Genomic DNA, 26,778 nt, shown 5'->3' with positions numbered 1-26,778 from the left:
GTCCCATGACCTTGAACACTCCCAGCTGGGTAAATGACTTGTGTTGGCATCTGCTCTCACACTGTGATGATCAGACTCTGACAGAACCAAAAAGCGTAGAAATAATATTGTTCTGGACAGCTTTAAGGCTGTGTGGAAAAACTGAACTAAACTCATGTCAGAGGTACATACCAAATCCAGTAGGATGGGTAGGGACGAAGGTTGGTTTCAGAGTTGTATGTTTGCCCAAAATGGTACAAAATTTAGAACATCACAGGTGGATCTGGAGGTCACACATAGGATTCTGAAACCATGGCAATTTCAGAAGCCAGAGACGCTCAATGCAAGGATGGCAGAGCGAGGACATGGTGATTCAGAAACTTCAGCTCACCAGGCAGCCTTTGCAGGAGTTCTGCACAGCTGCAGGTGGCAGGTGAAGCCAGCCTTGCTCTCCCATCCTCACTCCTTCCAGCTGAGACCCCAGAGCCACAGCAGGGTGCTCTCTATCTGCTCTTGCATCCACACTGTTCCCTTTTCTTACCTGGCAATAATTAACTGGGTTTTGCTCATCTGGCAAGGGCTATGAGGCATTTTCTGACTTCAGGTGCAGCAAAGCACCCTCCATCTGTCCTGTAGGTCCTGCAACAAAAGCAGAAAGACGCAGATAGGAAATGCAAAATCTTAAATGACTCAGAGGTTGCTGTGAAAGACCTCTGTAATCAGCAGAGCCTGATGATTAAGAGCCAGAGCAGAATCCTGACACTAATAGGAGCATATGTGTTGTCCTGAGGCTCTGTGGCAGAGGTACCCCTAACCAATATAATGCAATTGCACAGCTGTTTAAAACTGCCATTCACAGTGCAGACAATTGGTGATAACAACCAGAGCAGTAAAAGTGTCTAAGGGGCAGAACAAACATGATAAATAACTTTCTTGCCTTTCAGACCTCGAACCAAGAGGCACATGCTGCTTTGCATAAGGAAGCTGCCCCCCTCTTCTTCTCAAACCCAGGCCACTGCTGCCACTTTCTGCCACTGCTCAGCAGTCATCCTGATCCATCCTAATCCCTCCCCTTGCTCTCCAGAGGCAGCAGTTTAGAAATTATTCCATAGCTACAGCTGTGGTAAGCTATGAGACTTAGGAATACAAGCCTCCAAACTAAGCTGAGACAGAAAACATGTTTTGCACTATTGTCCAGAAGTGCACTGGGCTTAAACAGAAAGTGTCAGTTCTGCCCCCGAAACAAAAACTGATCACTCACCTGGTGTGGTACCTCGGGGATGAGACTCAAAGCCCCTGCACACAGGTTTTGATTATTTTAGCCACCGTCCTCTTGAAAATGAGACATGTACTCTGTCTGTGTCCCTGAAAGCCCCACCTAAGTCAAAGTTTGAATACTTGTGGGGCTTGGACCCTGCAGCCCACACAGCAATACAATTTCTGCAAATGGCCTGTTCAGAGAGCTGTTCTTTGCATGCAGATTTCCAGGAGATCAAACAAATTAAAACAAGAAACTAAAATATGTCTTGATGTACAGCCTATCCAGCTCCCTTGCAGCATAGAGAAAAGTCCTGCCTGGATGCAGGCTTGCTTGGTGCACAGAAGGAGATGGTGTTAGTAACTTGAGTCAGTGTGCCAGGCAAAGACTGTGCAGCTGCAGCTCTGCTTGAGGCAACGAGAGTGAGAAAGCTCAGGAAAAAAAAAAACCAAACCAACCATAAAACAGTCTAACCTGATAAGTATGGAAAAGGAAAGGTGATGTCCCACTGCCCAGCGGGAGACAGAAATGGTAATAAAGTTACTTCCCTGTAACCAGACCCTTAAAAGCGAAAAGATGTTTTTGATTTGAAAGCACTGCTCACTGGACAAAGTCAAACCTGTTCCTGTCCAGAAGGCACAGGCTACTGCTGCAGCATATTCCACATGTGGCATTAGCAGGAGCATCAGCAGGAATTTGATAGGTCTGCTCAGGCAGCACAGTGGCAGGGAGCTGATCAGTAGGTAAGGCAGAGAAGTGCAGAGTATCCATAAATCAGAAATAGAGAAAGATTTAATTACATGCTTGGTTAATATTTACAAACATTGACATTTTTGCTCAATATGTAAATAAAACACAGAGATAAGAGACAGGGGCTGCAGTAGCCAAGCAAAGCCAAAATACACTAGGTTAGACTATTTGCTGTGAGCTGGCATATGCCTGGAGAATGGAATGGAGACACACTATATAAACTGAAAGAATAAATAAATAAATATTGACATTGTTCTACACCTGTTTAGCCTCTGGAGACCAGTGATTTGTGGGACCATATGTTGGACAAAATGAGACTGTTCATTGATAATTGTAAATGTGGTGACCCCTTGCAAACTGGATATTAAAAATATTAAGTAAATGGCACATTTTAATTATACAGTAAAGAGGCTGATCTCCACCATTAAAAGACTGCAGCTGTCAGGAAGAATTGATCATATGACAGAAGGTAACATTTATTTGGTAGTAGACCTTGGTAAATGACATCCCAAACAATCTTTAGATTCTTAGACAAACACATTCAGTTCAGACTTGAGTTTAACCATGAGGCTTCATTTTCTTTGCCTTTCAGCTGAGACAGTTTTTATCTGTTCCTCATATCCTATTGGGCTTGCTTGGTTTTTTTTGTTTTAATCTGTTTTGAAGTATTTAAATTTCAAATGAAGTATTATTAAATGAGAAACTGTAAACAATGGAGTTTGGAATTGGAAGTCAACACATTTGTTATTCTTTTTGCCAAAGGTATCAAGTAAGTTGCATAATTAGCACAGTATTATATCATCTTTGTCAACATAAACAGATATGTTTTATCATCTTTGAAAGCGCCACTGGTGAACAACTGAAAGTGCAGACTCCAAAGAGCAGCAGCCCAGGGAGAGCTGAGAGCATCCACAATGCCTGATGAAGTTGGTAAGGAAATGAAGTAGACACATAGCAAGTAGTCACCAGCAGAAATGCCCAACGCTCTCAGGTATCTGCTTCTGCATCTGAGGCTGAGGAGAAACCGCACAAAGGTTTTGTAGCTTCCTTCCTGCTTGCTGTCATCTGACTTTAAGACAAATGTGTGATGGTAAAGCAGCAGTGGATTGATTCTTCTCACTGACCCAGAGGAACCCTTCTATGCACAGGGTTTGATGTTTTCCCCCTCCACTTCTGGTTCTGTGAAGCGCAAGGAATGCGTCACATTGTGCCGATCCTGTGGTGAGGCACTTGGAGAGTCTGAAGGTTGGGGCACGTGAAGTAAGGAGCTGGGAGAAAGCAGGCTGCTATTCCATTGGAAGCAAAGGGGAGCGTAGGCCCATAGAATACCTCTTCCTTCCCCTCCTTGCTAACATCCAGCACCTGCATGTCAAAGCATACAAAATATTTCTGGGATCACAGAAAAAAGCTGAAACAAATTTGCTGGCACCCACCACATGTATTTACTACTCATCCCAGTGGAATGGTAGTTTCAGATAACTTTTAGATTATTTATGGATCTGGTGATCCATTTGCTGTTCTCATCACCCAACCCAAAACCTGAGTGCACAGGCACTCGGGAGCAAACGGTGACATTGGATCCTGCTTCCTGGCAGGAGAAGGTGCAGCCGTGCAAGTGGGTTACCCTGCACAGAAGGGCTCCTGTTAGCAGAGAGCACAAATCATCTGTCAGCTCAGTGGTGTATAGGCGGCACAGAAGCTCTATGGAAGATGGGAATGCCAAAGAAATGACTGACTTAAAGTAAGTAAAGGTATTTGAAGAAAAGTGGAATTTTTTCTTCCAAAGGAGCGATCAACCTCAGTTTTCCTCAACTGGAAGATAAAAGGGCTAGTTTTGCTGGTTAAAGCCAGGCACACTGCCAACAGCTGAGGAGGGACAGCACACAGAGCTCTGCCAAATCACTCATTATATTTCTTTTCCCTTTTATGTGGGGACTGTGTCAGGCAGACTGCCAGTTCACGATCAGTCTGGGGATGTGGACAAATGTCCATTTAAGAAAGCAAGATCCCAAGATCATTTTTGCTTGTCACTAAGCTGTATTTAAACCCAGGTGCAATACTGCAAAGTACCTGTTGATTATAAAGGAGCCCACTGGCGGAGCACAGCTGCTACCTCTATACTGTGCTATTACTCCATCTAAGCATTATATGTCAGCTATATCCAAGCCAGCCTGAACGACTTTTTCCAATAAATTTTTAGGTATGGTATCCAACAACTTGCTAAAACAGAATTATACTAATGACCAGAGCATATTTTTAACTGTTTATCTTGCATTATCTACTTTTTACAAATTCATGCTACTAAGTGTTCATTATAAGACCAGCAGTGTGGCAACCTAATATACTCCCTTCTTATGCTAAGCCTAACTTCTAGTCTTATGGGACAGTTTGGAGGTGAAATTCTAAAATCCAAAAAGTTGGAAGCAAATGAAAATTTTGTTTATCAGCAAAAGTGCAGAAACTGAGACATAAACAAGAGTTTCTGTCTGTAACTGCCCAGCTGGTCACAAAGCAATGGCTGTGATGCAGAGCTGCTTCACTCAGAGACATGCAGAAATACAAGAATTCCAAATTTCTGTACCGAAGTACCTGAAATCCATGGATCTGCAGGTGAGCTGCTTTTATAAAAGATGGGAGAGCAGAAGAGTTTGTTGGACAACCTATTGCCTAGAGCAGGGATCAAAAAACTTCCACTGAAGCTTTAAAGCAGTAAGCAGTAGGGCAAGTCACGGGCTGACTGCACTTGGTCAATGAACAACCTGTTTACTCTGGCTGCCCTTCAGAAACACAACTTGGAAAGAAAAGAAAAATCACAATATGGGCTGAAAAATTCTTAGCCCCGTCACCCATTTCTGCTGCCCTATTCCTTTTGAACTTGATTGTGTAACCTGTGAATATATACACATTATTTTATCCAAACCTTGCCAAAGGAAAGATAACTCAGCCCTGGTTTACTGGAATATCTTAGAGGAATTGCATCTATTGGCTCATCTGGAAATACTTTTAATATCTACAGTATTTCCTCTCTGTTTATGCAAGTTCGGTGACTGCATAAGAAATATCCTTAATCTCTCCACTTCACATGTATTTTCCTTTTTTAATAACAACTGTGCAAAACTTACCCTTGCAAATTTATTGGAAAAGACTTTAAAAGAAACCTAAATCGCTCACCTGGATACATGCCAAAGGCTCATTTGTCCAAATCGAATAGCCACCAACTAAATATATTCTACCATTGTGGACAGCAACTCCAGACTCATTTTGACCTAAAGCAAAAATGGAAATAGAAACCACTTTCAATGTTTAATTAACCCTTTTAACACCAAATGCTGGAGTTCTATAATGGGATGCAAACACTCCTGGCAGTAACTTGACTTTCAGAATTCCCAACATGTCTGAGCGAAGGTGAGGTGTAGGGGCACTTCCTTGCTCTCTGCAGGAGCCCCACCTGGTGCTGCCCAGGGATAGCTCAGGTGAGCAATATTGTGGCTGTGCAGGGGACCATCTGCTCCCTCCTCAGGTGTGTCACAGGTGACAGGCAGGGTCCCCACATGCCCCTCAGCCTCCATCAGACACGAACAGCCAAACAGCCACAGAGGCTGAGAGCTCCTCACATGCTGCCCACACCTGTTCAGCCCCGCTCCTCCAGGTGCAAGCACGGTGAAAATCGCTGGAGCTGCTGTGCAAGTTCATCCCCATCGCAACAGTCTCCAAACAAGTTTGGAAGTTTTGAGGGGAAAAAATAGCCTTAAAAAAGTCTGCACTACACAGTGCACCAGGCACATTTACTGCCAGTTGCACAGACAGAAAGAAAGGCTTGGATAGTTTCTTAAGGTGCAGGTTGTGGAAACAACCTGCAGGCAGTGGAGAGGAGGCTGCCTCACAGCAAAGCATTTAATGGCACAGAGTCAGCTCCAGAATGAGGAGAGTGCCTGCGGTGCCACAGTTTTGCAGTTGCAAATCAGATTACATCCTTCTCAAAGGCTGTCAGTTCCTCCAGATAATAAAATAATTAACTAGTGAGCAAAAGACACGTGAAAAACCAGTTCTGTTTGACTGTGTGTAATTCCTTTTAATCTCTGCCTCTCTCCCCAGTGTTCATCAAATACTCTGATGGCCTGACTTGGACACCAAGCAACCCTACTGCTAGTGCTACTCTAAGAAGGTGTCACATGCCTGTCTGAAGCGTGGCCAGCAGGTTCAGGGAGGGGATTCTGCCCCTCTACTCCACTCTGGTGAGACCCCACCTGGAGTGCTGTGTCCAGCTCTGGGGACCTCAGTACAGGCAGGACAGTGACCTGTTGGAATGAGTCCAGAAGAGGCCACCAAGTGGATGGGAGGGATGGAGCACCTCTCCTGCAATGAAAGGCTGAGAGAATTGGGGTATGTTCAGCCTGAAGAAGACAAGGCTTCAGGGGGACCTAATTGTGGCCTTCCAGTACCAGCAGAGAGCCTACCAGAAAGCTGGAGAGGGACTTTTTAAAAGGCCATGCAGTGACAGGACAAGGGCTAATGGCTTCAAGCTGTGAGTAGGTTTAGACTAGATATTAGGAAGAAAGTCTTTACTTTGAGGGTGGTAAGACTGCCCAGAGAAGTTGTGGATGGCCAGTCCCAGGAAGTGCTCAAGGCCAGGTTAGATGGGGCTTTGAGCAACCTGGTCCAATGGGAGGTGTCCCTGCCCATGGCAGGTGGTTAGAACGAAATGATCTTTAAGGTCCCTTCCAACCCAAACCATTCTATGATTCTATGTCTCCCCTTGGGATTCAAGGGGATAATACATCAGGGAATTGTATCAGGTGGAGGTGAAGTTTGGTGGACTGGGTGGCAGGGACAGTGAGTTGCAGTGCTTTGCAAGGTACACCTGTAACAGTTCTTACTCGTAAGTCAAGAAGAACTTTACAGATCCTATAGCTAACTAAGTGCTCAATTCACTTCTGACTTGACAGAGTTCCAACAAGGACACCTGCTTTTGGATAATTTATTAAGAAGATACTGTTTAGAAGTTAACAGATTTCAGTGAAAGCTTTGCCCTATAACGCCAGCAGAAACCACTACAAAATGATGTTACATGGTAAAGAAACATCAGTCTCTTATACACTCAAACAGGGAGCTAAAACCAATACCGCAGGCAAGCTTTTGGAGAATTAAAAAAGCAATACTGATAATATTATACCAAATTATTTTTAATGACTGCTTAATTAAATAAAATTTATCTGCACCTTCTTCAAAATTTAATGTACAATGTGCTAAAACAAATGTTTTGTAGACCACTGAATGCCAGAACTGTAAAGAAAAGTGTCTTCTTGGCTAACAGTGGTCCCTAAATCAGAAGCAATTGTAGCAAAGTCATGGAGTTCCACATACTAAAGGCATCTAAAGGGAAAATACGTTTCAGTTCAACAGTAGTGAGTTCCCTTTTTGTACAATGCTCACCTGTCAGCATGTTGAAGCTGCAACGGGTCCACTGGTCGGCATCTATGCTGTAGGAGTCTATGTGACGGACCAGGATCCGATCGTTGTTGTAGTCGAGGTCATTCCCACCTAACACGTAAAGCTTCCTCTGGACAGCGGCCATGGAGTGATACACTCTCCTCTGTGGCATCGGGCTACGGCTTAACCACTTATTCTGGGAAGAGAGGGAACTTGTCCAAGCACTGCTCAAAGACTCACCTATACTGGTAGTGCAATAAACAGCAGCACAGGTCTGGTTTCTTCTTAGCCTTGGTCAGGAACCACAAGTGCATATACTTGTTCTGTTCATATGCTAAACGTGTGTTGGTTGTAACACTGACTAAGGATACTGGACTTTCAACATGCGGTTTACAGTTCTCACATTTAAATTCATTAATTTAAAGGTACTTCTTGCTCTGTATTTTTTTTTGTCTAGCTCATCAGGTTTCAAAGGTCTTTTTTTTCCTTTATAACTCCATAGCAAATTCTCCTTAAACCAGACTATTAGATGTCTCCTTTGTATACAGTGCTAAAATTATCTGTACCAATGAGCTCTGAGAGAACAGAAATTCTTCTACCTTTCTTTATTCAGAAGCTTATTTGATCTTATCCTTGGAGAATGAAGCAACAGGAAAAATAATTTCCTAAAGAATCTTCTCAAATGATTCATGCATTTGGTTTAAAGTTAACCCTTTATTTGTGGGAAATTACAAAGTTACAACCCTTTCCATATTTTTCTTACTCATTAACAATATTCAAGAATTTTACCTGTTTAGGGGAGAGGCAAAAAGACATGGAAGACAAAGGATTAAAGCACAGTATTTTATACCTGAGAAAACAATTGCTCCTGCTATGCCTACCAAATCAAACAACCTGGCAACGGGTAGGATTAACTTAAGTGGAGGAAGTTAAGAATCTGTGAGGAAATTTTTTGTGATACATGTGCAGCAACTCGAGAGCCTCTAAACCTTCTGCCTTTTAACCTCTGCAATATATAGCTATACATTTCAATGTGTAATAGTTGAATATTAGGCATTAATGTTCGCATTAGTAGTCCAGTCTCTTAACACCAGACTATAGACACCATCTGCTTTGCAAAGCCTGCCTGCATCCCCTGATTATATCTTTAGCTTCCTCCACTGCAGTGCCTGCCAGGTGAGCCTCAAAGCGCTGCAAAGGCAGTGAAACAGAGGGGCCTGGCAGGGTCATTTCTAATAAGTCGGTGTGTGAATACTAATCAGTGGTGGGGAAGCAGAGGTCAGCCCAGCCGGCTTGTTGGCAGGTAGCTGTGTGCTCAGTGGCAGATGGCAGGCATTATCGACTCGCCACAAAGGCCTCGCGCAGGAGCCGGCGCTGGGGCTCCGTGATAGAGCTATTGAGATTCCGTGCAAGATGCAAGCAGATGTGATGGTTTCCAGTACCCACCGTAAACAATATGCCAGCAGAATTTTTAAAAAGAGCTTGTGTGTACAAACACGAAGCAGACCCTGTTTGAAGAATGCAAGTGCACAATTCCTCTGTAACTCTTCACGCACCAGGCCGGGTTCCTCACCGTCAGCACAGCACGCTGAGGCAGCCCGACCACTGCTATTCTGGGGGGCAACTTTCACGTCAGCAAGTGAAGAAATAAAGTGAAAGGTACAGTAGAGACATGGTATCCAAACACATGCCCCCCTCACAAGCAAAGTAAGATTGCTGCCTGTAATTGCTACTTGGATTTAGGACAGTCAGCATTTGTACAGTCAGTGATAAAACTGCACCTCAAAAAGAACGAGGCAGGTGTGTCTCTCCTGCTTTCTGCTTCAGGCCCCATATGTGCTATGCTTTAAAAAAAGTCAGTGGGAACCACACAGAAGTATCTCCTGGCACAATTTTTTTCCAAATACAGCAATCAAAGCCCCTATCCTACAATCAGAAAAGTCAATACTCTTCCACGTGGGTGTAAATCAGGCTATGCAACTCTGATTGCAACCTTAGGACTTTTAATTCCTAATACAAGCAAGAGGGCATAACCATGCCCTAACCCTCTGAAATGGTTACTGAGCCATGCTAACCTAATCAAAACACATACATAATGTATGAAATAATCCCTAAAAGATATTTTAGGTGCTTGGGTAATGAAATGATAGGCACCCTTGCAGTCAGCAGAGTAAGTCATGGCCAGGTAGTACAGTTCTCAAAGTATGCAGGAAACAAAAAGGCCCATATATGCAATTAAAAGCAGAATGCCAATGACAAGCAGCGGTTTTGGGACACTGACTTTGAGTATACATTGCCCAGGGCTGCTGGATTACAAAAGAAAAAAAATTTAAAAAAGAACAAGCAAAATAAATACTGATAAATATAGGTGATTTAAAGCACATTTCTGTGTTTAAGATATTTCTAATGCCTATAGGCTTACAAACATAATAAGTTGTCAGGGGTCTCCATTATTCTGTTAAACTCACAGATCAGTAAAAAGTGAATTTAAAACACCGCTAATTCAAATGGTCAGTGCTTTTAACCTTACAAAATCCTTTTATGCATTTGCTAAGAGACCTGTTTGAAGCAAAACAAAACATATAAACATATATAACTCAGACACTCACCTGCTTAGGATCATAGACCATGAGTCTGTTTTGATACTGTGCAGTATTTGTTACTCCTCCTACAAAAGAGTTTAAACAGGTTACATTTTTTCATATCAGCAAAGCCAGGACCAAGATCAGGTACAGCAAAATAACCCATTCTAGAGTTCATTTGCAGATAATAACTACATTACATACTACCACTTCTGCTTACATTCCACTGCACTTCTTCATGTGGTTACAAAGGGGAAAAGCCCCATTTGTTATACAGAAACACAGAATAGCATCAATAAACACCCCACACACACTTCCTTCATAGAGCTAATTCTATGGGCCAAAAATGAGATAAAAATTGATCTGTTTATAAGTAACTGTGCATTCAGCCTTCATCAAGACACAAAGATAAAACCCATTCCTGTTCCAGGGAACATACAGCATGTGACACTGTTTAAAAGAGGAGGAGGTGGGCTTGCATCAAAGAGAAGGGAGAGGTCAGAGAGAAGCTCTGCCTTACCAGGAGTATGACAGGGGATACCACTGCCAGTTAGAGCACAGTGGAAACCTGTGCAACTGTGCTCCCCTATATATTTGAAAGAAATTCTGTACTTAGTTTGTATTATAGAGAGAACATCTCCTGGTTTAGTTGTAAACTTAGGTTGGAAGGTTCCTCCACAGTGACCAGAAACACCACTACCATTTACTTATCAATAATGGTCAGGAAAGTATGGTGTAAAGCACCTCAGAAAAGCTTGGAATAGAGTCTGACCCAAGTAGATGCTGCAAACCAACTATTTACCTCAATGCAGTGAAGAGATGTTTAATGCCCAATCATCCTCTTCGCATTTTGCTTTAAATGGCAAATTTCACTAAGTAAACATAGAAAACTTCTTCAGTCTGTAATCTTACCTGTGCAAACATGTTTTTGAGTGTGCTCAAGCCTTCTGGGGACATGGTGTCACTGCAGCACTGCCACAGTTCCCAGTCCCTCTCTGTCACCATGCTGGGCCCATGGGAAGATAGAATCAGAAATAACACCTGCAAGCTGCACCTCACCTTCATCGTGCCAGGAGGTCTGGGCAGAACTAGGGCATTTCAGTGGCCACACACCAGGGACACTAACACTGACAGACCAACTATTTATATTACAGTTTTAATGGCACGTGGACAATAGAAGACAAAATCCACAGCAATGAGAGCAAGGATTTTCATCTTATTTCATTTCGTTGACGCTTCCCTTTTTGTGAGGGCATACCCTGTTTCAGCCAGGACAGCAGCACAATGACTTACATTCCTGCTGGCTGAGCTATGGCCCAGTCCCACTAAGATTGCTGGGTTGGTTTTTTCCCTTTTATCCCCAAGCTCTGTGCTGGGGAATCCTCATTTTGCCAGCCTCCAGCTATGCCGAGGGAAGCATTTTGGTTCAGAGGCATACCATGATTTTGAAGCAACTCTGCCACTTCCCCCATGTCATTTTAGGCTGTAGGTTGGGACTGGTGTGCACTCAAGTTAAACCAGGAGCTCTGCTCCAGATGTGCACCAGCTGTGCTCCACTTCCTAATGGCAGCATAAGGGTGTGAAACAATAACTGGTCTTTTGACTTTGTACCATCTGAGTACTGGGAACATTTGAGCCAGAGGACCAGAACAAACCTAGTCCAAAGCAAAAAATGTGATGGGAACATGGAGTAAACATAGAGAACTCGGCGCCAAGGTTTTACCTGCTGATCTGCTCCTACCAGGCTGAGCTGCTTGCTGACATAGAAGTACCCTCTGATCACTCCAAATAACTTGAGTGGGGCCAAGAATCGATAGCAGAAATTACAAATGTCTCTATTTTAGACTCTTTTCTTCAGCCGCAGCAGCAGGGAGAAATGATGCTGTTACTTGGGTGCATCCCTGCAAGCAACAGCCTGTACTGGGCACCTACCCAGGGAGGGCAGCACAAACTTCCAGCTCAGAGATGCTCACAGGCTAAGAGATAGCTGGGATGAGATGTAGTCTTTCCAAACTGTTTCTATCACACTATACCACACCCTGCCCATCACAGCACATGTGAAGTGCACACACAAGAATAGGCACTGGAAAGCTATGACTGCTCTTGTGTCTGATCTCACAATCTTTAATTTGCCTCTACACTGTTGTGCAGCCCTCATATTCCTAGTGGTCATCAGCCACACACAAAAAAATTTCTTTCCTAATATCTCTTTTGTAGTTTGATTTTTTTTGTTACATACCGTTATTTTCTCTCCCAGCATAATGTCTAAAATGAGACATCAGATTAGTATTTTGAAAAATAAAAAACATAGTTACTTGGATTATTAGCTCCAGAATGTTAAACTACAGGAGACACATTCAAAACACAGTGCTGGGTCATACATTTCCATTCTGAAAGGACACCTTAATTTGGGGGGAAAGATGTGAAGGAAGAAGAGAAAGAAGAGTGTTGTTTCCTCATAAAATAATAAAATAAGCAAATAAGCAAAATTATTTGCTTCTCTTCACAAAGAGCCACTCACACCAAGTACACAGCTTACATCTTTTCCCCTGCAATATTGCTCATCTCTGGTGTTTTATCATTACATTCCCTTCACATACTGCTCTTCACTTTTAGATTAATCTGCCAAAATGAGATGCTAAGGATTTGCATACAGATTTGACTACACAAAAATAGATCTGGAATTAATAACAGTCTCTATATGTTTTAATTTCTTCTAGACTGGAGTACCCTTGCCTCCAGCAGTATTCTTGGCTTTGAAAGTCATCAAGCTGATTTGTCTGCTCTTAGGTTATGATGCCACATGCTGCTACACTGTCCCCTGCAATCAAAGTGCTCGCAGAGATAGATTCCATGCCTTCCCCTAACAAGTATATTTTATAGATTGGCAGTTTTGATCTCCCCTCCCCAGGGGGATAATCTGCATCTTAACAGGTTTCTATAGATACATCTGTCATTAAATATGCCATCTTATATCTGCATCAATTTTCAAACTCTAGTTCCTTCTAACTTTGAAGTGCTATAGCAAAAGTTTAAAATTTTCTGCCAAAATTCAGCTTTAACAAGTCTGCAATGTCCCCTTGAACTATTTTTTTTAAAAATACTCCAGACAGCTGGGAAAGGGCAAAAGAGCAGCAATATGTTTCTTAAAAATAAGAAAAGAAGGGAAAAAAAGAGTTTAAATGGTACCAAAAATAATACATACTTTCTTAGAAAAGAAATGGGGTAATTCTGAGAGAATTTCTTAAACTTCTCTGCTGTGTTTTCTATGAGGAAAGGAGAGGATAGAGAGACATCATAACGAGAGAAAGTATTTAAAAACACAAACTATGCTATTAAATTTGATGTCAAGCAATAACAGCTAATGTGGTAGTAACCCAACAGTTAGAGAAAGAGGAAAAAAAATGTCTGGCTGGTTAAATTACAGAAAATGTACAGTTTGGTCAGCATTTGCTGTTTTTATAAACAGTCATGATTACACCACTTTAACATGAGCAGCTTGCTTTGAGGATTCCACTGCCTGGGAGGCAAGGAGCACCCTCAGGACAAGACTTACAGACAGGAGCACACCCTCATGGAAAGGCCATCCTCCAACCTATGGGCTTACAATGTTTTTACACTGCCACAGTTACTGTCCCTTGCTCTCTTGTAGGCTGTAAATGTTGCTTTTTAAAGCCCTCCAAGGCCTGTAAATTCCCAGCTCATGCAACAGTGCCCCTCTACATGGGGAAATTGCTAGAGGATTCCAAAACACACCTTGTCCATCCCCTTCCCACACTTGGGAAACATTCTGCATTGTTATAGTCCCCCCAGACACTCCACAAACTGCATGGAGAAACACCTTCAAAACACACACTTCTAAAAAGAGAAGGGTAGGAGGCAGTAGATTCAACATTTTCCTAAATGACAGTTTATAAGCCATATTTATAACGTGTCCTAGCAAGGTCCCCATATGACTTGAGAAATCGAATCCAATCCAAATCCCCCAGAAAATATCACAACTCTCTCTGCAGTCCCCAAGCGCTAGGCTGTGTGCGGGAATCCGAGTTCACGGGGAGACGTGTAAAACTACACGTTGGCAAAGAGCTCCCATGTGTGCTCCTTCCAGCAAATCCTGGGAATATATAGCAACCCATGACATCTACCCTAAGGTGCTCTGCTATTTTAAAACAGAAATCTCTCCTCTCTTAGGTGTCTGTGTGTCAAACACAAGATAATCCTTCCTCAATGTGCAAACCCACTGCCTCTGACTGCAGCCAGCCCAGGTGCAGTGAGGACAGCTGAGCTGGAGCATATTCTCCCAAGGTAAGGAGTCCCCTGGAAGAGGCCAGCATCAGCTCTGATTACTGCTCTTCGACTCCAGATGCAATCGAGCCACAAACAAGAGGGGCACAAGCCCTAGGTTGGTTTAAATCATTAAAGCTGGATGTTTACATTCAGTCTAAGGAGAATCAATGCCATCAAGCCAATAATGTCCGCCACTGAAAGGTGTGAGATCATTCATTTGAATACAGTAAAAATGAAGTCTGTATATATATATGGAACATATACAGATTAAGATTAGGCCGCTAAGGCAATTTTATGTACTTGTTAACCTCCCACTCCCAGTAAATCCTGTGCCAGCCACACTGTAAAACTTATTTGGTTAGATTCTGTAAACTCCTATTATTCCAGATCTATTTTTCATAAAAGCATTTTATAGACATTTACTGAGAAAAAAAATCTTTACTTCACAACAGCATACTGATAGTAAGGTCATACTTTTCATCCCAAATCACTTGCAAACTCAGCATAATTCTTCAAACTATGTTATCAGCATCATTTCCTTAGTCAAAAATCTCCACCATTAGGGAAAAAACAACAGTTAAAAAACCAAAAAGAATCTTGAATTTTGAAAAAAAACCCTCCTATATTAAATACAAAGCAACTGTACAGGGTTGGCTTGTTTACCCCCTTCCAACAAGCTGAGTTTCTATGTGCATGTCAAGATGTTATTTTAGCTGGCACACTTAAGGTCAGACAACTCAGGCCTCTGCAAAACACCAGTGTAACACTTTGTTTTAAACAAGACTTTTCATGTGCTAATCTCTTGAGCACCAAAGGCAAGGGGAAGTGTCATTATCCCAGGAGGCAGCTGCAGGAATGGCCCAGAGTTGGAGTGCCTGGCAGAGGTTCCCTGCCCCTCGCTGTCCCCAGGGGCACTACACCTATACCGGTGGAGGAAGGTTAACATGTATAGAAAAGGAGGTCTCTGGATTTGCATGTGTGCTCCACAGAGGATGCAGGGAAATGGGCATGGTTCAAGTCCTTGCTCTTATGGAAAATATTTCCCCGCTTTTATAGGTAATGATTGTTAGTAATGTTGAACTCCAAAGTGTTTAGTGTACTTTGTTTTTCTTTCACTGAAATACTTCACTTTTCAAGCATTGGGGCATGAATTCATTTGTGAAATTGGTCATGGCATCAGATGTTAACTGGGGCCTAGAAGAATCACCATTTCATAAAATTTCCAAACCACCTGCCCCATGCAATGGCAGTACAGAGAACTTATTTGTTGTGGTTTAACCCCAGTCAGCAACTCAGCCTCACACAGCCACTCATTCACTCCCCCACCATGAGACGGGGAGAGAATTGGAAAGTAAAACTGGGAAAATTCGTGGGTTGGGATAAAGGGAGTTTAACAGGCAAAGCAAAAGCCACGCACACAAGCAAAGCAAAACATGGAATTAATTCACTGCTTCCTATGAGCAGGCAGGTGTTCAGCCATCTCCAGAAGAGCAGGGATCCATCAAGCATAATCATGATTTGGGAAGTCAAATGTCAGCACTATGAATATCCCCCATTTCCTCCTTCTTTCCCCACATTTATATGCTGAGCATAACACCATATGGTCTGGAATACCCCTTTGGTCAGTGGGGATCAGCTGTCCTGGGTGTGTCCCCTCCTAAATTCTTGCCCATCCCCAGCCTCCTCGCTGGTGGGGTGGGGTGAGAAGTAAAAAACACCTTCACTCTGTAGAAGCACCGCTCAGCAATAACAAAAACATCCCTGTGTTACCAGGACTGTTTCCAGCACAAATCCAAAACATAGCCCAGACTAGCTGCTATAAGGAAAATTAACTCTATCCCAGTCAAAACCAGAATATTTTTTAATAAACTCTCATGTATTTTTTTTAAATAAGAAAATAAAATGAAGAGTGTGGGCGAAAAACAATAAATAATGACATGAATATAAAAAATGGAGCACAGAAAACTCAAGGGCTGAACCCACTTGTGCTAAGCAGAGGGTCTGATTATTTCCAGTGTGCAAAAGCCTCCCTCTTTTAATCTGCTTCTGTCAGGTTAAAAACCCTAAAGAGGTGGTAGCAGCTTAGGAGTCCCTCTGTCACCTGAACACCAGCCACCCACCTCCTATTGCCATTGTGTACACTCGTACAGTGTTTTGTTTTGTCCATTTTCCTTTCCTGCTGCCTTTGCCATGATTTTATTCTCTATTATTTTTGAATCCTTGTCATATTTGTCCCAAAGGAGCAGCAAAGCAAAGCTGAAAATTAATCCCAATAATAATAGAAATCCCTTTAGTCAGCTTTTGATCAACAAAGCCTTTAAGAGGGCATGGGGCTGTAGCAGAAGCACTGAGTAAGTAAATGGTCAGTGTGCAGATCAAGCTTTGATGACTCTCTCCACAAATAGAAGGGCTAGAAACTTAAATTATCACTATTTAATTTATTCCCTCACTAAAAACCTGGGCACATTTCCATGGTTCCCTTGCCAGCTGGTAGTAGCAGACTGACTTTGAGAGCTCTTTGCTGATGACCTGTATTTCCCAGAAAAAGCAGCAGGGATACAACTCAGAAACATTTCTAACTCAGACTAATTTTTTAATTACTTAATTTTAGGCCACATACTTCAAAATTAGGTTCCCTCCTGCATTACTAATTACTTTTATGCTAACATCTTATATTCAGTGATGAACAGTGGATTTTCCAGCAGTGACTATGGTACAATAAAACATCTCTCTCTACTATTCTCCTGCCCCTGAACGTACATGTACCATGAGCTACATTCTAGTCCTAAGCAATTAATTAATAATAGAAAGCTAGCTGTACTTATTACATCTCCATCTACTTTTCTTTTTAAAATAACTCTATTCGATAAACAGCCAGGTTTCAGTATGAGAGTACAAAATTCAGATCAATACCTACTGAAGTGTAGTGTAGTAAGTATGTTCTTGTCCTTCATAATAACCTGTCAGAACTGAGCAACTCAAAACTTCTAAGCATTTTATTGGAACCTATCAAAATACAACTGAAAATCCCTGTCTACTTTATTCCACTGTTGGTAGTATTTTCAAGTATAAATGGAACAATACTGATAAAATATTTTTTGTTGTTTTGCCCAGTTTTAAAGAATTCGTCCAGTAGGCTTCCATTTATCTCTTCCCTGGATTCTACAGCTCTATTAGAGACATATCCTTGAACACAATATCACACTGCATCATTTTATAAACACAAGTGGAATTTAAAACACACAGGCATGCATGCATTTCACCTACATAACTAAGCACATGAATTAATCCTCAGCATAATTTCCCTTTTCCTGGAAAATCTTGAAAGATTAAATTTAATCTTCAACCAGACCCATGTTTGACTTAAAAATTGCTATCAAATACTTTCTTGAGTTTTGATTGTTCTGCTTTGTTGGTTTGAGGTTTTTTAAATGAAATTAAGACAAAAACTATTACTTTTTTCATTTACTGGAGGAAAGACCACACTGATGGATTTCTAGTGCATATTCAATGATTTTATATGAGAATGCTTAACACCATTTTCTAAAAAGTCCTATTCTTCATAAATACTGACAAATGTAAACCACAAAACAGGAAAAAAACCCAGCAATCAAGGCACAGTAGTAGTAACATCCATGTATTTGAAGTTCCCACCACAGACACACATCCCTCTCCACTAATAAAACAGGAATGGTAGTGAATAAACAGGATAATGCTCTGAATACACCCAGCTGGTAGCCTAAAGCAGAAATCCTGTTCCTGTACTGTAACTGGGTCTCAGATAAGGATTCACACAACACAAACTCTAGAAGACTCCTTAAATGACGGTCACTAAAGAAAGCAACCCAAAGAACCTGCCAGGGATCTTGGTGATTTTCTGTGTTCTGTCCTGCTTTTAATTCCAAAGTCATCATTCATTACTTTAGTGTATATGTATTAAAATAGATACTTGCTAATTCCCCTGCCAGTGTTTGGGAATCCATTCCCATGAGGCACTCAATCCATAGGGACAGGAAGGTACATCCACTAACCTAAACAACACACTTTGAGAAGCACAGCGAAGGCCTAAGAAGCTAAGTTCATCTTCCATTCATATTCCATCTTTTCACCAGAGGCATTCCAGACCATATTAAAATCTCCAGAGGGTACCTACGGTGAAGATGCCAATCACTGAACATTTACCTCAAGGGCTGGCCCCATTTACACATTAGCTTCCTTAATAAATATTATAACTATATAACCTTCCGTGGCATACTTCTTAGTAAAGGGGGAATATTTTTCTGTCAAATCTTCTGGAGACAGCATTGACTGTATTCTAAAATAACTAATACCAGAAAAGTCACTACAAACATGGAGGAAACTAAGTCCTCCCACCCCCATCAATGGAACATAACAACTAAAGACTCAGTTGCAAATGATAAGTTATTTTAGGATTATAGGGTCTATACATTTATCTATCTGTGCCATAAAGCTATGATTACATCCAGACCGTCTTGTGCACTTGTTATGGACAGAGCCATGGATGATTTTAAAAAAAAGTCATCTTGGCCTGTTACAATATCCTGAAGAGCAAGTGGGAGCAAATCATACACCTGCCTTCAAGCCCTGGAACAACACAAGCTAACAAGCACCTAATTTTCCGTTTCATCATAAGGAATAAGTGAATCATAGAATTATACAATATTCTGAGTTGGAAGGGACCCACAAGGATCATCAAAGTCCAACTCCAGGCCCTGTACAGGCTCAGGAATCGCACCATGTGCCTAAAAGCATTGTCCAAATGCTTCTTGAACTCTGTCAGGCTAGTGTTGTGACCACTTCCCTAGGGAGCCTGTTCCAGTGCCCAATCAACCTGTGGGTGAAGAACCTGTTCCTGATATCCAGCCTAAACCTCCCCTGACACAACTTCAGGCCATTCCCTTGGGTCCTGTTACTGTCAAAAGAACCAGATCATATTACAGAAACAATGTCTTCTTTTGTTTGTTTTTAGGAAGCACACAGAATTTATCGTTGGAAATTTGTCCAAAAGTGCATTATCATTCCAGTTCACTGTGATTTATGAATGGCAACTGGAGATAGCACATATGATAGCAGCAGCTCTGAAACACCAAGAGTGTATGTATAAGGTACGTTATGCTCCTATACTTCTAATGAGGCTTCAGTTCTTTGTCCTCTCCTAAGAGAAAAGTTATCATGACATATAAACCAAAGAAGATTTATTACTTTAATTCAAGACAGTATTTTGGTATTTTGTTAGTACCTCAAACTGTGTGAAACGTTTTCTACCTGATATCCAAAGAAGACCATCCACCACATATCCCGCATGGCATGAGAGCGACCGATCAAAGGACTGAACAAAGGTCCACTTGTTCTTCTTGGGGCAGTAGCGTTCAACTGTAGGCAACACTTGACGCAATTCATTCCTGCCCCCTACGGCATAGAGGTACTCGTCCACGGCTCCCAGCACAAAGTGTTCCCGGCAGTTCTTCATCGGAGCTATCTCCGCCCAGGAGTTAGTGCGGGGGTCATATCGACAGACAGTTCTCACGGCGCACGTGCGCCCCGTGGAGTGCTCTGCCTCTCCACCAGCTACAAAAAGAAAGTCTCCCATGACAGCAACACAGTGGTGGCTCCTCCCCACAGGCATAGGCGCCAGCTCGCTCCAGTTAGCGATCCCTGCAATATGAACGTTCTCTTGGTCTACCGGATTGAAGTATCGTAATTCCTTCACCTTACAGACTTCTCGTTTTTTGCCCCCAATAATGTAAAGAGTGTCTGACTGGAAGCGAGGCTTTGTCCTTGCCGTTTGCCAAACTGGCTGCGCATAGACGCTCTGGTGGTAAGCCAAGGCCTCATTAATGAGCGCTGTCGCAGTTTCACTGGCTTGGACGAGAGGATGAGTAAGAGCTACAGTATGCAGTGTATCCACATCCATAAGGCCAAAGCGGACGTACTGGAGAAGTTCATCCAGGTACTGGTAGCGGCAGTTGTGTTCCAGCCACCTCACGGCCAGCTAAAAATGGGGGGAAGGAAGGGAAAAACAAGACGTGTTATTTGCGTACAGTTCTGTCAAAATTTGGTCTCTTGAAATTTGCTTGCATTCCAAGAGCAGATATATACTTGCCTCAGTCATGGTATCTATCTATCCACCTAAAAAGCAGCTGTGAAAGCCTATTAGTCCACATAAAAAGATACCTATTAAGACTCTACCTACAGTGTATCTACAAAAGCATTGTATTGCACCAGTTCCCCTAAACAATTTCCACAGCATTGTCAGCTGCTATGCAATACTCTCATTGTACAACCTGTTAGTGTTGCTGGAGACCATACTATCCCTGAACCAAGCTGCTGGAAAAATAATAAAAAGTTAGGGGCTATGGGATCACTGATAGACTAGAAAGAAGACTAATATCAGAAGATAAGAAAAAAAAGCCTTTTCTGCCCTTCATATTTCATCCTGTTTATGACAAAATATCGAAGAAATATAACACAGTACATACTAAATCCTTCAATATTTTTTTCTTCCTCATTTATTTTATTCATAAAGGAGAGAAAGGTGTAAGGGGACAAAAAAATTAAGTCAGAGAAGAGAGAAGCACAGAAGAGTCTCTGCTAGTTTGGGGCAGACAGAAAGCAACAAGGAAAACTCTAAAACTGTTCAGCAATTGAAACTAGTACCAACATTGAAAATTAAACATAGCTTTCAAATTACATAAAGCTTACTGAACCCAACTGGTCCTAAAAAGAGGCTAAGAAGGGCCTAAACCATTTGAAGAATTGTTGTATAAGTTATGCTTGAAAACATCCAGTAATGAAGATACCAAAACTTCCTCAGGAAAACCATTCCCATACTCTGGTATCTCTCAGACAAATATTCCTCTTACACATGCAAAAGCTCTAAACCCTTAAACTCATCATCCCATTTTCCACCTTTGGGTTTATCTTCCAGAGCAACCCTTGAAAGTGATTCATCCATACAGGATGAAAAGCATTTTGTTACCTTCTTTTTCTTCTCCACCTCAGATGCATTTTAATATTGGTGTGAGAGTCCTCTTCAGTAAATGAAAAAAGGTATTTCAATGCATCTTGGGTCGTATTTTCTAAATCCCTGTTGCTTGGCTCACAGTTCTTTGTTACTGAAATCCTTAATTAGGGTTAGTTAGGGTTAGGGTTAGTTAGTTAGGGTTAGTTGGATTTGGGCTTAGGGTCAGTTACTTAGGGTTAGTTAGGGTTAGTTACTTAGGGTTAGTTAGGGTTAGGGCTAGTTAGTTAGGGTTACTGTTGGAGTTAGTTAATTAGAGTTAGGGTCAGCAGGTTCGGGTTAGGGTTTATTAGGGTTAGTTACTGTTAAGGTTAGGGTTAGTTTGTTAGCTTTTGGGTTATTTTGTTAGGGTTACTTAGGGTCAGCATTAATTAGGGTTAGGTTTAGTTAGTTAGGGTTAGTTAGGGGTAGGGTTAGTTAATTAGGGTTAGGGTTAGTTAGGTAGGGTTACTTAGGGTTAGGTTTAAAGTTAGTTTTAGGGTTAGTTAGATTTAGGGTTAGGATTAGGATTGGGTTAGGATATTAAATCCCGCAGGTATTTAAATCCTTAATGTTTGCTTTTGAAAACTGTATATAACCTTCTTATAGCTTTAGCTGTAGTGAATAGGTTGGAAGAATCTCTTTGATTGGGATAATCTATGCCATTCTTGCTTGCACATCACCATGTAAGACTGTCATTGTACTACGATGTTGCTGATCCATGTTGAAGTTTATGACTGAGTACTATTCCCACTTTTTTTTTTCTTTTTTTCTTTTTTTTTCTCCAGAAATTTCACAGCATGTCATGCTTTCTCTGTCATTACCAAACTCCCTACTGTTACTTTAGGCCACTGCCACTGCTTCAGTCAAGAATGTTCTCAATCCTAATTGTATTTTCAAAACTGCTTGAAAACCATTTCGCCTTCTGATTTTCTATAAACATAAATCCCTTATTATTCTTTCATCCAAGTCATTTTCAAAGACATTGACTAGTTCTTGATAAGGACAAACCCTACTGGATACTTCAAATTATTTTGACACAGAACTCGTGGCATGGGTGTTTTCAACCAGCTGCGTGATAAAAAAATTTTCAGTTAAATCTTACTGCCCTGTACCATTTTTGGGAATGTCACATAAAGGAGCTGAAAATTATTCTCTTATTCATAGCTTTCATATAAGATATATTAAATTTATTACTGCTTCTGTATTCTGTCAGAGAGGGAAGATGACAAACCAAAACCACCTTCTTGTTAAGATTAATTTGAAACACATTTTCTTCCTTGTGATCCCCTGTGAAACAAAGAATCAATGAAGGGCATCAAAAATGCAACAGTAGTTCAGTCAGTTAAATGCTATATTGAGTTTCAAATACATGCATTAGCTATATGTATTTCAAATTGCTAGTAAAAAGGCATTAATCAAATACATTTGAAAATGTTCATGGACTTGAAGTCATTGAGCTTTACAGCCAGGTGTTCTAAGTCCATCAAACCCATGTGTCAGGTGTCTCCTACTGAGTTTTATTAGGCAACTTCCTATTCTGTGTCTTTGGCCACGTGAATGATTCCTGAAAGGCACTTAGCACTCATCATTCAGACACTTGAAATTGAAGAGAAATTCAGGCTATCTTCAGCATATATAGCAACTGAATGATTTGTGGGTTGCTATATTGAGATAGAAGAATTTACCAAAACTTAGTTCTTGTCTGTTAGCACTTGCATCCAACAGACTGGTTACTTTTGGAACTATAAATTCATGCCCTTGCTCACATCTCTAATGGCATCACAGAGGTATCACTTGGGCTACAGTGACAGACATTATAGACTCTGTAAAAGATAGGCACTAATGTAAACTAGGACTTGGTAACCACAAGACTTTTAGAGGAAGATTAATATTAATGCCTTATTAATATCTTAGAACTTCATCCATCTGCTTTCCTTTATTGTCCTCCTCTTGGTCCCCCAATAAATACTGTATAAACACACAAGCAACAACACATACATTCATAACGTCAAAGACATGGTACCTGCATTCATTTCTGGATATGGGATGTGTGATGATCTGCACAGAAGACATGGACATCTCCATTACAATACATTTTCTCTACTGTAGGAAGTTTGGCATATGCGGCTTGGTTCATACTGAGTTAGGTCTGTACTGAGAATAGTACTGGAGTTGTAAAAAAATGTTTCACTGAAACCAATAATGTTTAACTATTCTCTAAAGTCACAGAATTTCTAAACCACTACAGTGATAGCTGCGAAATGATACAAAGACTCTGTTGGCACTCATGAGATGTACAGTGTATTCTGGGTCTTGAACTAAAATCTTCTCTACCCATTCCACACTATTTTATCCCCACTCATCTGTCCTGAATCTTTTTTATGTAAACCTTTGAATCTTTCCAAATTAAGCTGATTGCAACCTGCTTGGGATTCTCTACATGCTGCACCTCAAGGTACCTTTGGCCTACGTTACTTCCACCTTTCCCCTCTGACAAGCAGCTGCAACAGCAATGGGGGGACAAGGTGAATCCCAGGCTGTCTCTTGTGTAGTTTGCTACTGGCTCTTACGAGACTCCATGTCTGAGGTCAATTTGCAGTGGAAGAGAGCATTTTACTGTATGAGTTTAGAAAGCAGGACTAAGAACCCTGCATACCACCTGGATGGTCTGTAGGCATTTGACAGAATGCAGAGAAGCTTCACTGAGTCTTGGGGAAGCAACTGAGGTCTGTGAATTTGTTTAGAAGCTCCTCTCCAAATCAACTCATGCTACTGTTTGAACACAATTTGACTACAGTGCTCCACATGACCCACACCTAGTCTGTGACACCCCAAGGCAGAAAAAAGGCCGTAAGAGCTAAAAGCTATAATGTTTTTATCTCCTTGTCTTGCTATTTGTGACAATAACTGTTACTCCATTTTAAAATTCATTTTGGGTCACTACTTAAAAGTAAGTGCTAGGAATTTAACCTACAAATGTAGGTATCTATATGCCTATTTACAGAATACAGGACCAACTCCTAAATTGTGACACAAGGCTGTGGAACAGGTCATCTGGTTTCAGGAACACTCACAAACTGAGCCTTAGATTTCTACATTGGTTTTGCAGCACATTGTTACCATGTTCTCTAGCAGAACATGGTGGCTCACACTATGGAGGCATGGAAGAAAATTGCGTGTGGGTGAACAGATACTCTAGTCACTGGATGGTTTGGCAGCTATTGGAAGGCTGAAAAAGTTCAAAAGAAAGAAAACTGAATTCTCAAACAAGTCTTTCAGTTATAGTAGAAGTAGCCACTGATGGATGTTAACACAGTTCTAACTTTCCTCCAGTGCAAAGGAGGCAAATATAACTCTCACCAACATACGGCAGACAGAAACTTCCATGTACAAGACCAGCAAACATCTGTATATCTATCAATACGATTTCCAACACCTTTATTCAGGTTTTGTTTAATCTAGACCGAAAAACCTGGTGCCTACATAAAAATCCCAAAATCCACCCCATCTATACACTGACTATAGTGTCTATGTTTTCGCCTCTCTGGCAGTAACAATTAGCAACTATAATCAGTATTGGCAAAATAAACTCAAAGCCATTACACACTTTATGATGCTGCAAGAAAAGATATTCTGGCTTCTCTAAGGAAATACCAGTAGCACTTGAAATCACAGCTGTGTTTAAAATGCTAACAAGCAAGCAAAAAAGAAAAAAGAGCATCCACAATTTTGGGGTTTAAAATATTTGTATCAGTGCTAAATAATTTACAAAAATAAGGAAAGACTCCTACTCCTACTGCCATATAGGCAAATTCTGTTTAAACTGCTAGAAGCTTCTTTTCTATTAATTTTAATGTATGAGTGTGTGAGTAAAGGAAGCTACAGCCTAGTGCCTATATCAACTTTAATAAATAATATATTTTGCCATATTCATCTTCTAAACTAAGTAAATGACAAAAGTAGACCCTCAGAAGGACAGGATTTTCAAACCAGATAAATTCTCTTATTCTAATGCTTTAACCCAAAGGATCTTTCTTCTCCAAGGTCACATAATGTGATTTAGCAATGGAGTTCATTCTCAAAACAGCAGAAAAGAGATGGAAAAATATGTCGTGGCACAGTTGGAGCACACATCAAAGTACATCTGCATGTTGGATAGCGATTTCATTGTGTTTCCAACACCTGCTTCTGCTTCCAGCACAGTGCTTCAACAGTCCAAGTCACACAGGCTTGGAGCGCAGTTCTTCCCTCCCTGCTGTTAATGGTGTACACACCACGCACATCCCGCAGCCGGAGAGGCCACAGAGGCAGAGGAGGTTAAAGCTGAACTAGGAATTTCACTCCTGTTGGAGATAACCCTGCAAGAAGTAGTTACCTGGTCCTTTGGGCTGCCAGCTATCCCAGGGAGCAAGAGAGCCCATCACGCCTGTGCCTTGCCTGTTCAGCATCCCCTGCAATCCTTCTCCAGCCACTCTGCTGGGAAACGTGCCAAACCTTCACTTGACATCACACCAAGTTTTCTAATCAGAAAAGCCAAGCTACTTCATGAGTGCAAAAAGCTTGACATACTCATATTTATTAGACTCAGGTTCACTTAGAAACTACTCTAAGTCACAAAGCCAGCAGCAGGGAAAGTTTCTGTTGACAGAGGTCCAAGAAAGAAAAAACTTTTCTAAGCCTGGGCTCTGTGTGAGGGGCCACAGGAACTCTATTAAAAGTCATCTTGGTCTGCTCCTTAGTTGATGCATTCATGTTGTAGCCCAGTGGACCAGTAGCAAGTATGCTACTTTATATCATCCAAGGTGTCTAGTAAATGAGATGAAGTCCAAAAGTGACAGCAGTGGAAAAAATTAGAGGGTTGAAGTGTTGGGTTTTTTTCATTTTGTTTATTTTAGCAACAACTAATAGAAAGAAACAAATTTTCTAAGATTTTAAAGCAATGAATTCACACTGTCTTATTAAAACAAATGGAAATCCTAATTATAATAACCTAGTAAACATTCTAAGAGAAAACAAAATTTTAATTGTGGAAAGATGTATTTTCCTGGACTGAGATCTGATATGTGCAACACAAATGACCCAATTTGTGCATGACAATCTGATGATGATATTATATGAGGGGAAGGGAAAGAACTACAAATCTCACCTGAACAGTTCTTCTGTTCCTTACCAGAAGCAAAAATTTTTGGCCAGAAAAGAAAAATATCACATTAATATCTTTGTATCCTTAGCATATTGGACAGTGCTTATAGACTGATCCTATTGATTTTTGATGCCAAGAAGAGTTGTGCAAGGAACACAGTTACTACAGCAATCACCTTAAAGCACCACCAAGGGAACTTCAAAAAGCAAAACTTGAAATTTACTTGTTTGGTCTTTGAAACACTAGAAATATATATTTTGGCTGTAAACTCGCACATAATTTTGTCTTTTGTTGGATTTTATCTAACTCAGCAAGCCTGAGGTAT

General features: G+C 41.2%; 1 protein-coding gene across 7 annotated transcripts in view; it reads right to left on the bottom strand.

Annotated features, from left to right (window-relative positions):
- Nucleotides 1-2,009: 2,009 nt before the first annotated feature.
- Nucleotides 2,010-26,778, bottom strand: part of KLHL32 (kelch like family member 32) — a 124,834-nt gene continuing 100,065 nt past the window's right edge. For 5 of the 7 annotated variants that reach the window (XM_048297188.1, XM_048297186.1, XM_048297189.1 and 2 more), the window contains 5 exons: nucleotides 19,573-20,299; nucleotides 10,027-10,085; nucleotides 7,421-7,613; nucleotides 5,159-5,253; nucleotides 2,010-3,349 (listed from right to left, as the gene is read on the bottom strand). In XM_048297188.1, the coding sequence (XP_048153145.1) occupies nucleotides 3,188-3,349; nucleotides 5,159-5,253; nucleotides 7,421-7,613; nucleotides 10,027-10,085; nucleotides 19,573-20,299 (1,236 nt within the window). In that variant the 3' untranslated portion in view covers nucleotides 2,010-3,187. Of the gene's footprint in view, nucleotides 3,350-5,158; nucleotides 5,254-7,420; nucleotides 7,614-10,026; nucleotides 10,086-19,546; nucleotides 20,300-26,778 lie in introns of those variants that run through there. The other 2 variants (XM_048297192.1, XR_007202256.1) reach the window with 2 other exon arrangements.

Source organism: Corvus hawaiiensis, chromosome 3 (genome assembly GCF_020740725.1).
Source record: "Corvus hawaiiensis isolate bCorHaw1 chromosome 3, bCorHaw1.pri.cur, whole genome shotgun sequence".
Lineage (NCBI taxonomy): Eukaryota > Metazoa > Chordata > Aves > Passeriformes > Corvidae > Corvus > Corvus hawaiiensis.
The sequence above is the reverse complement of the archived record's forward strand: the minus strand, read 5'-3'. Positions and strand labels throughout refer to the sequence as shown.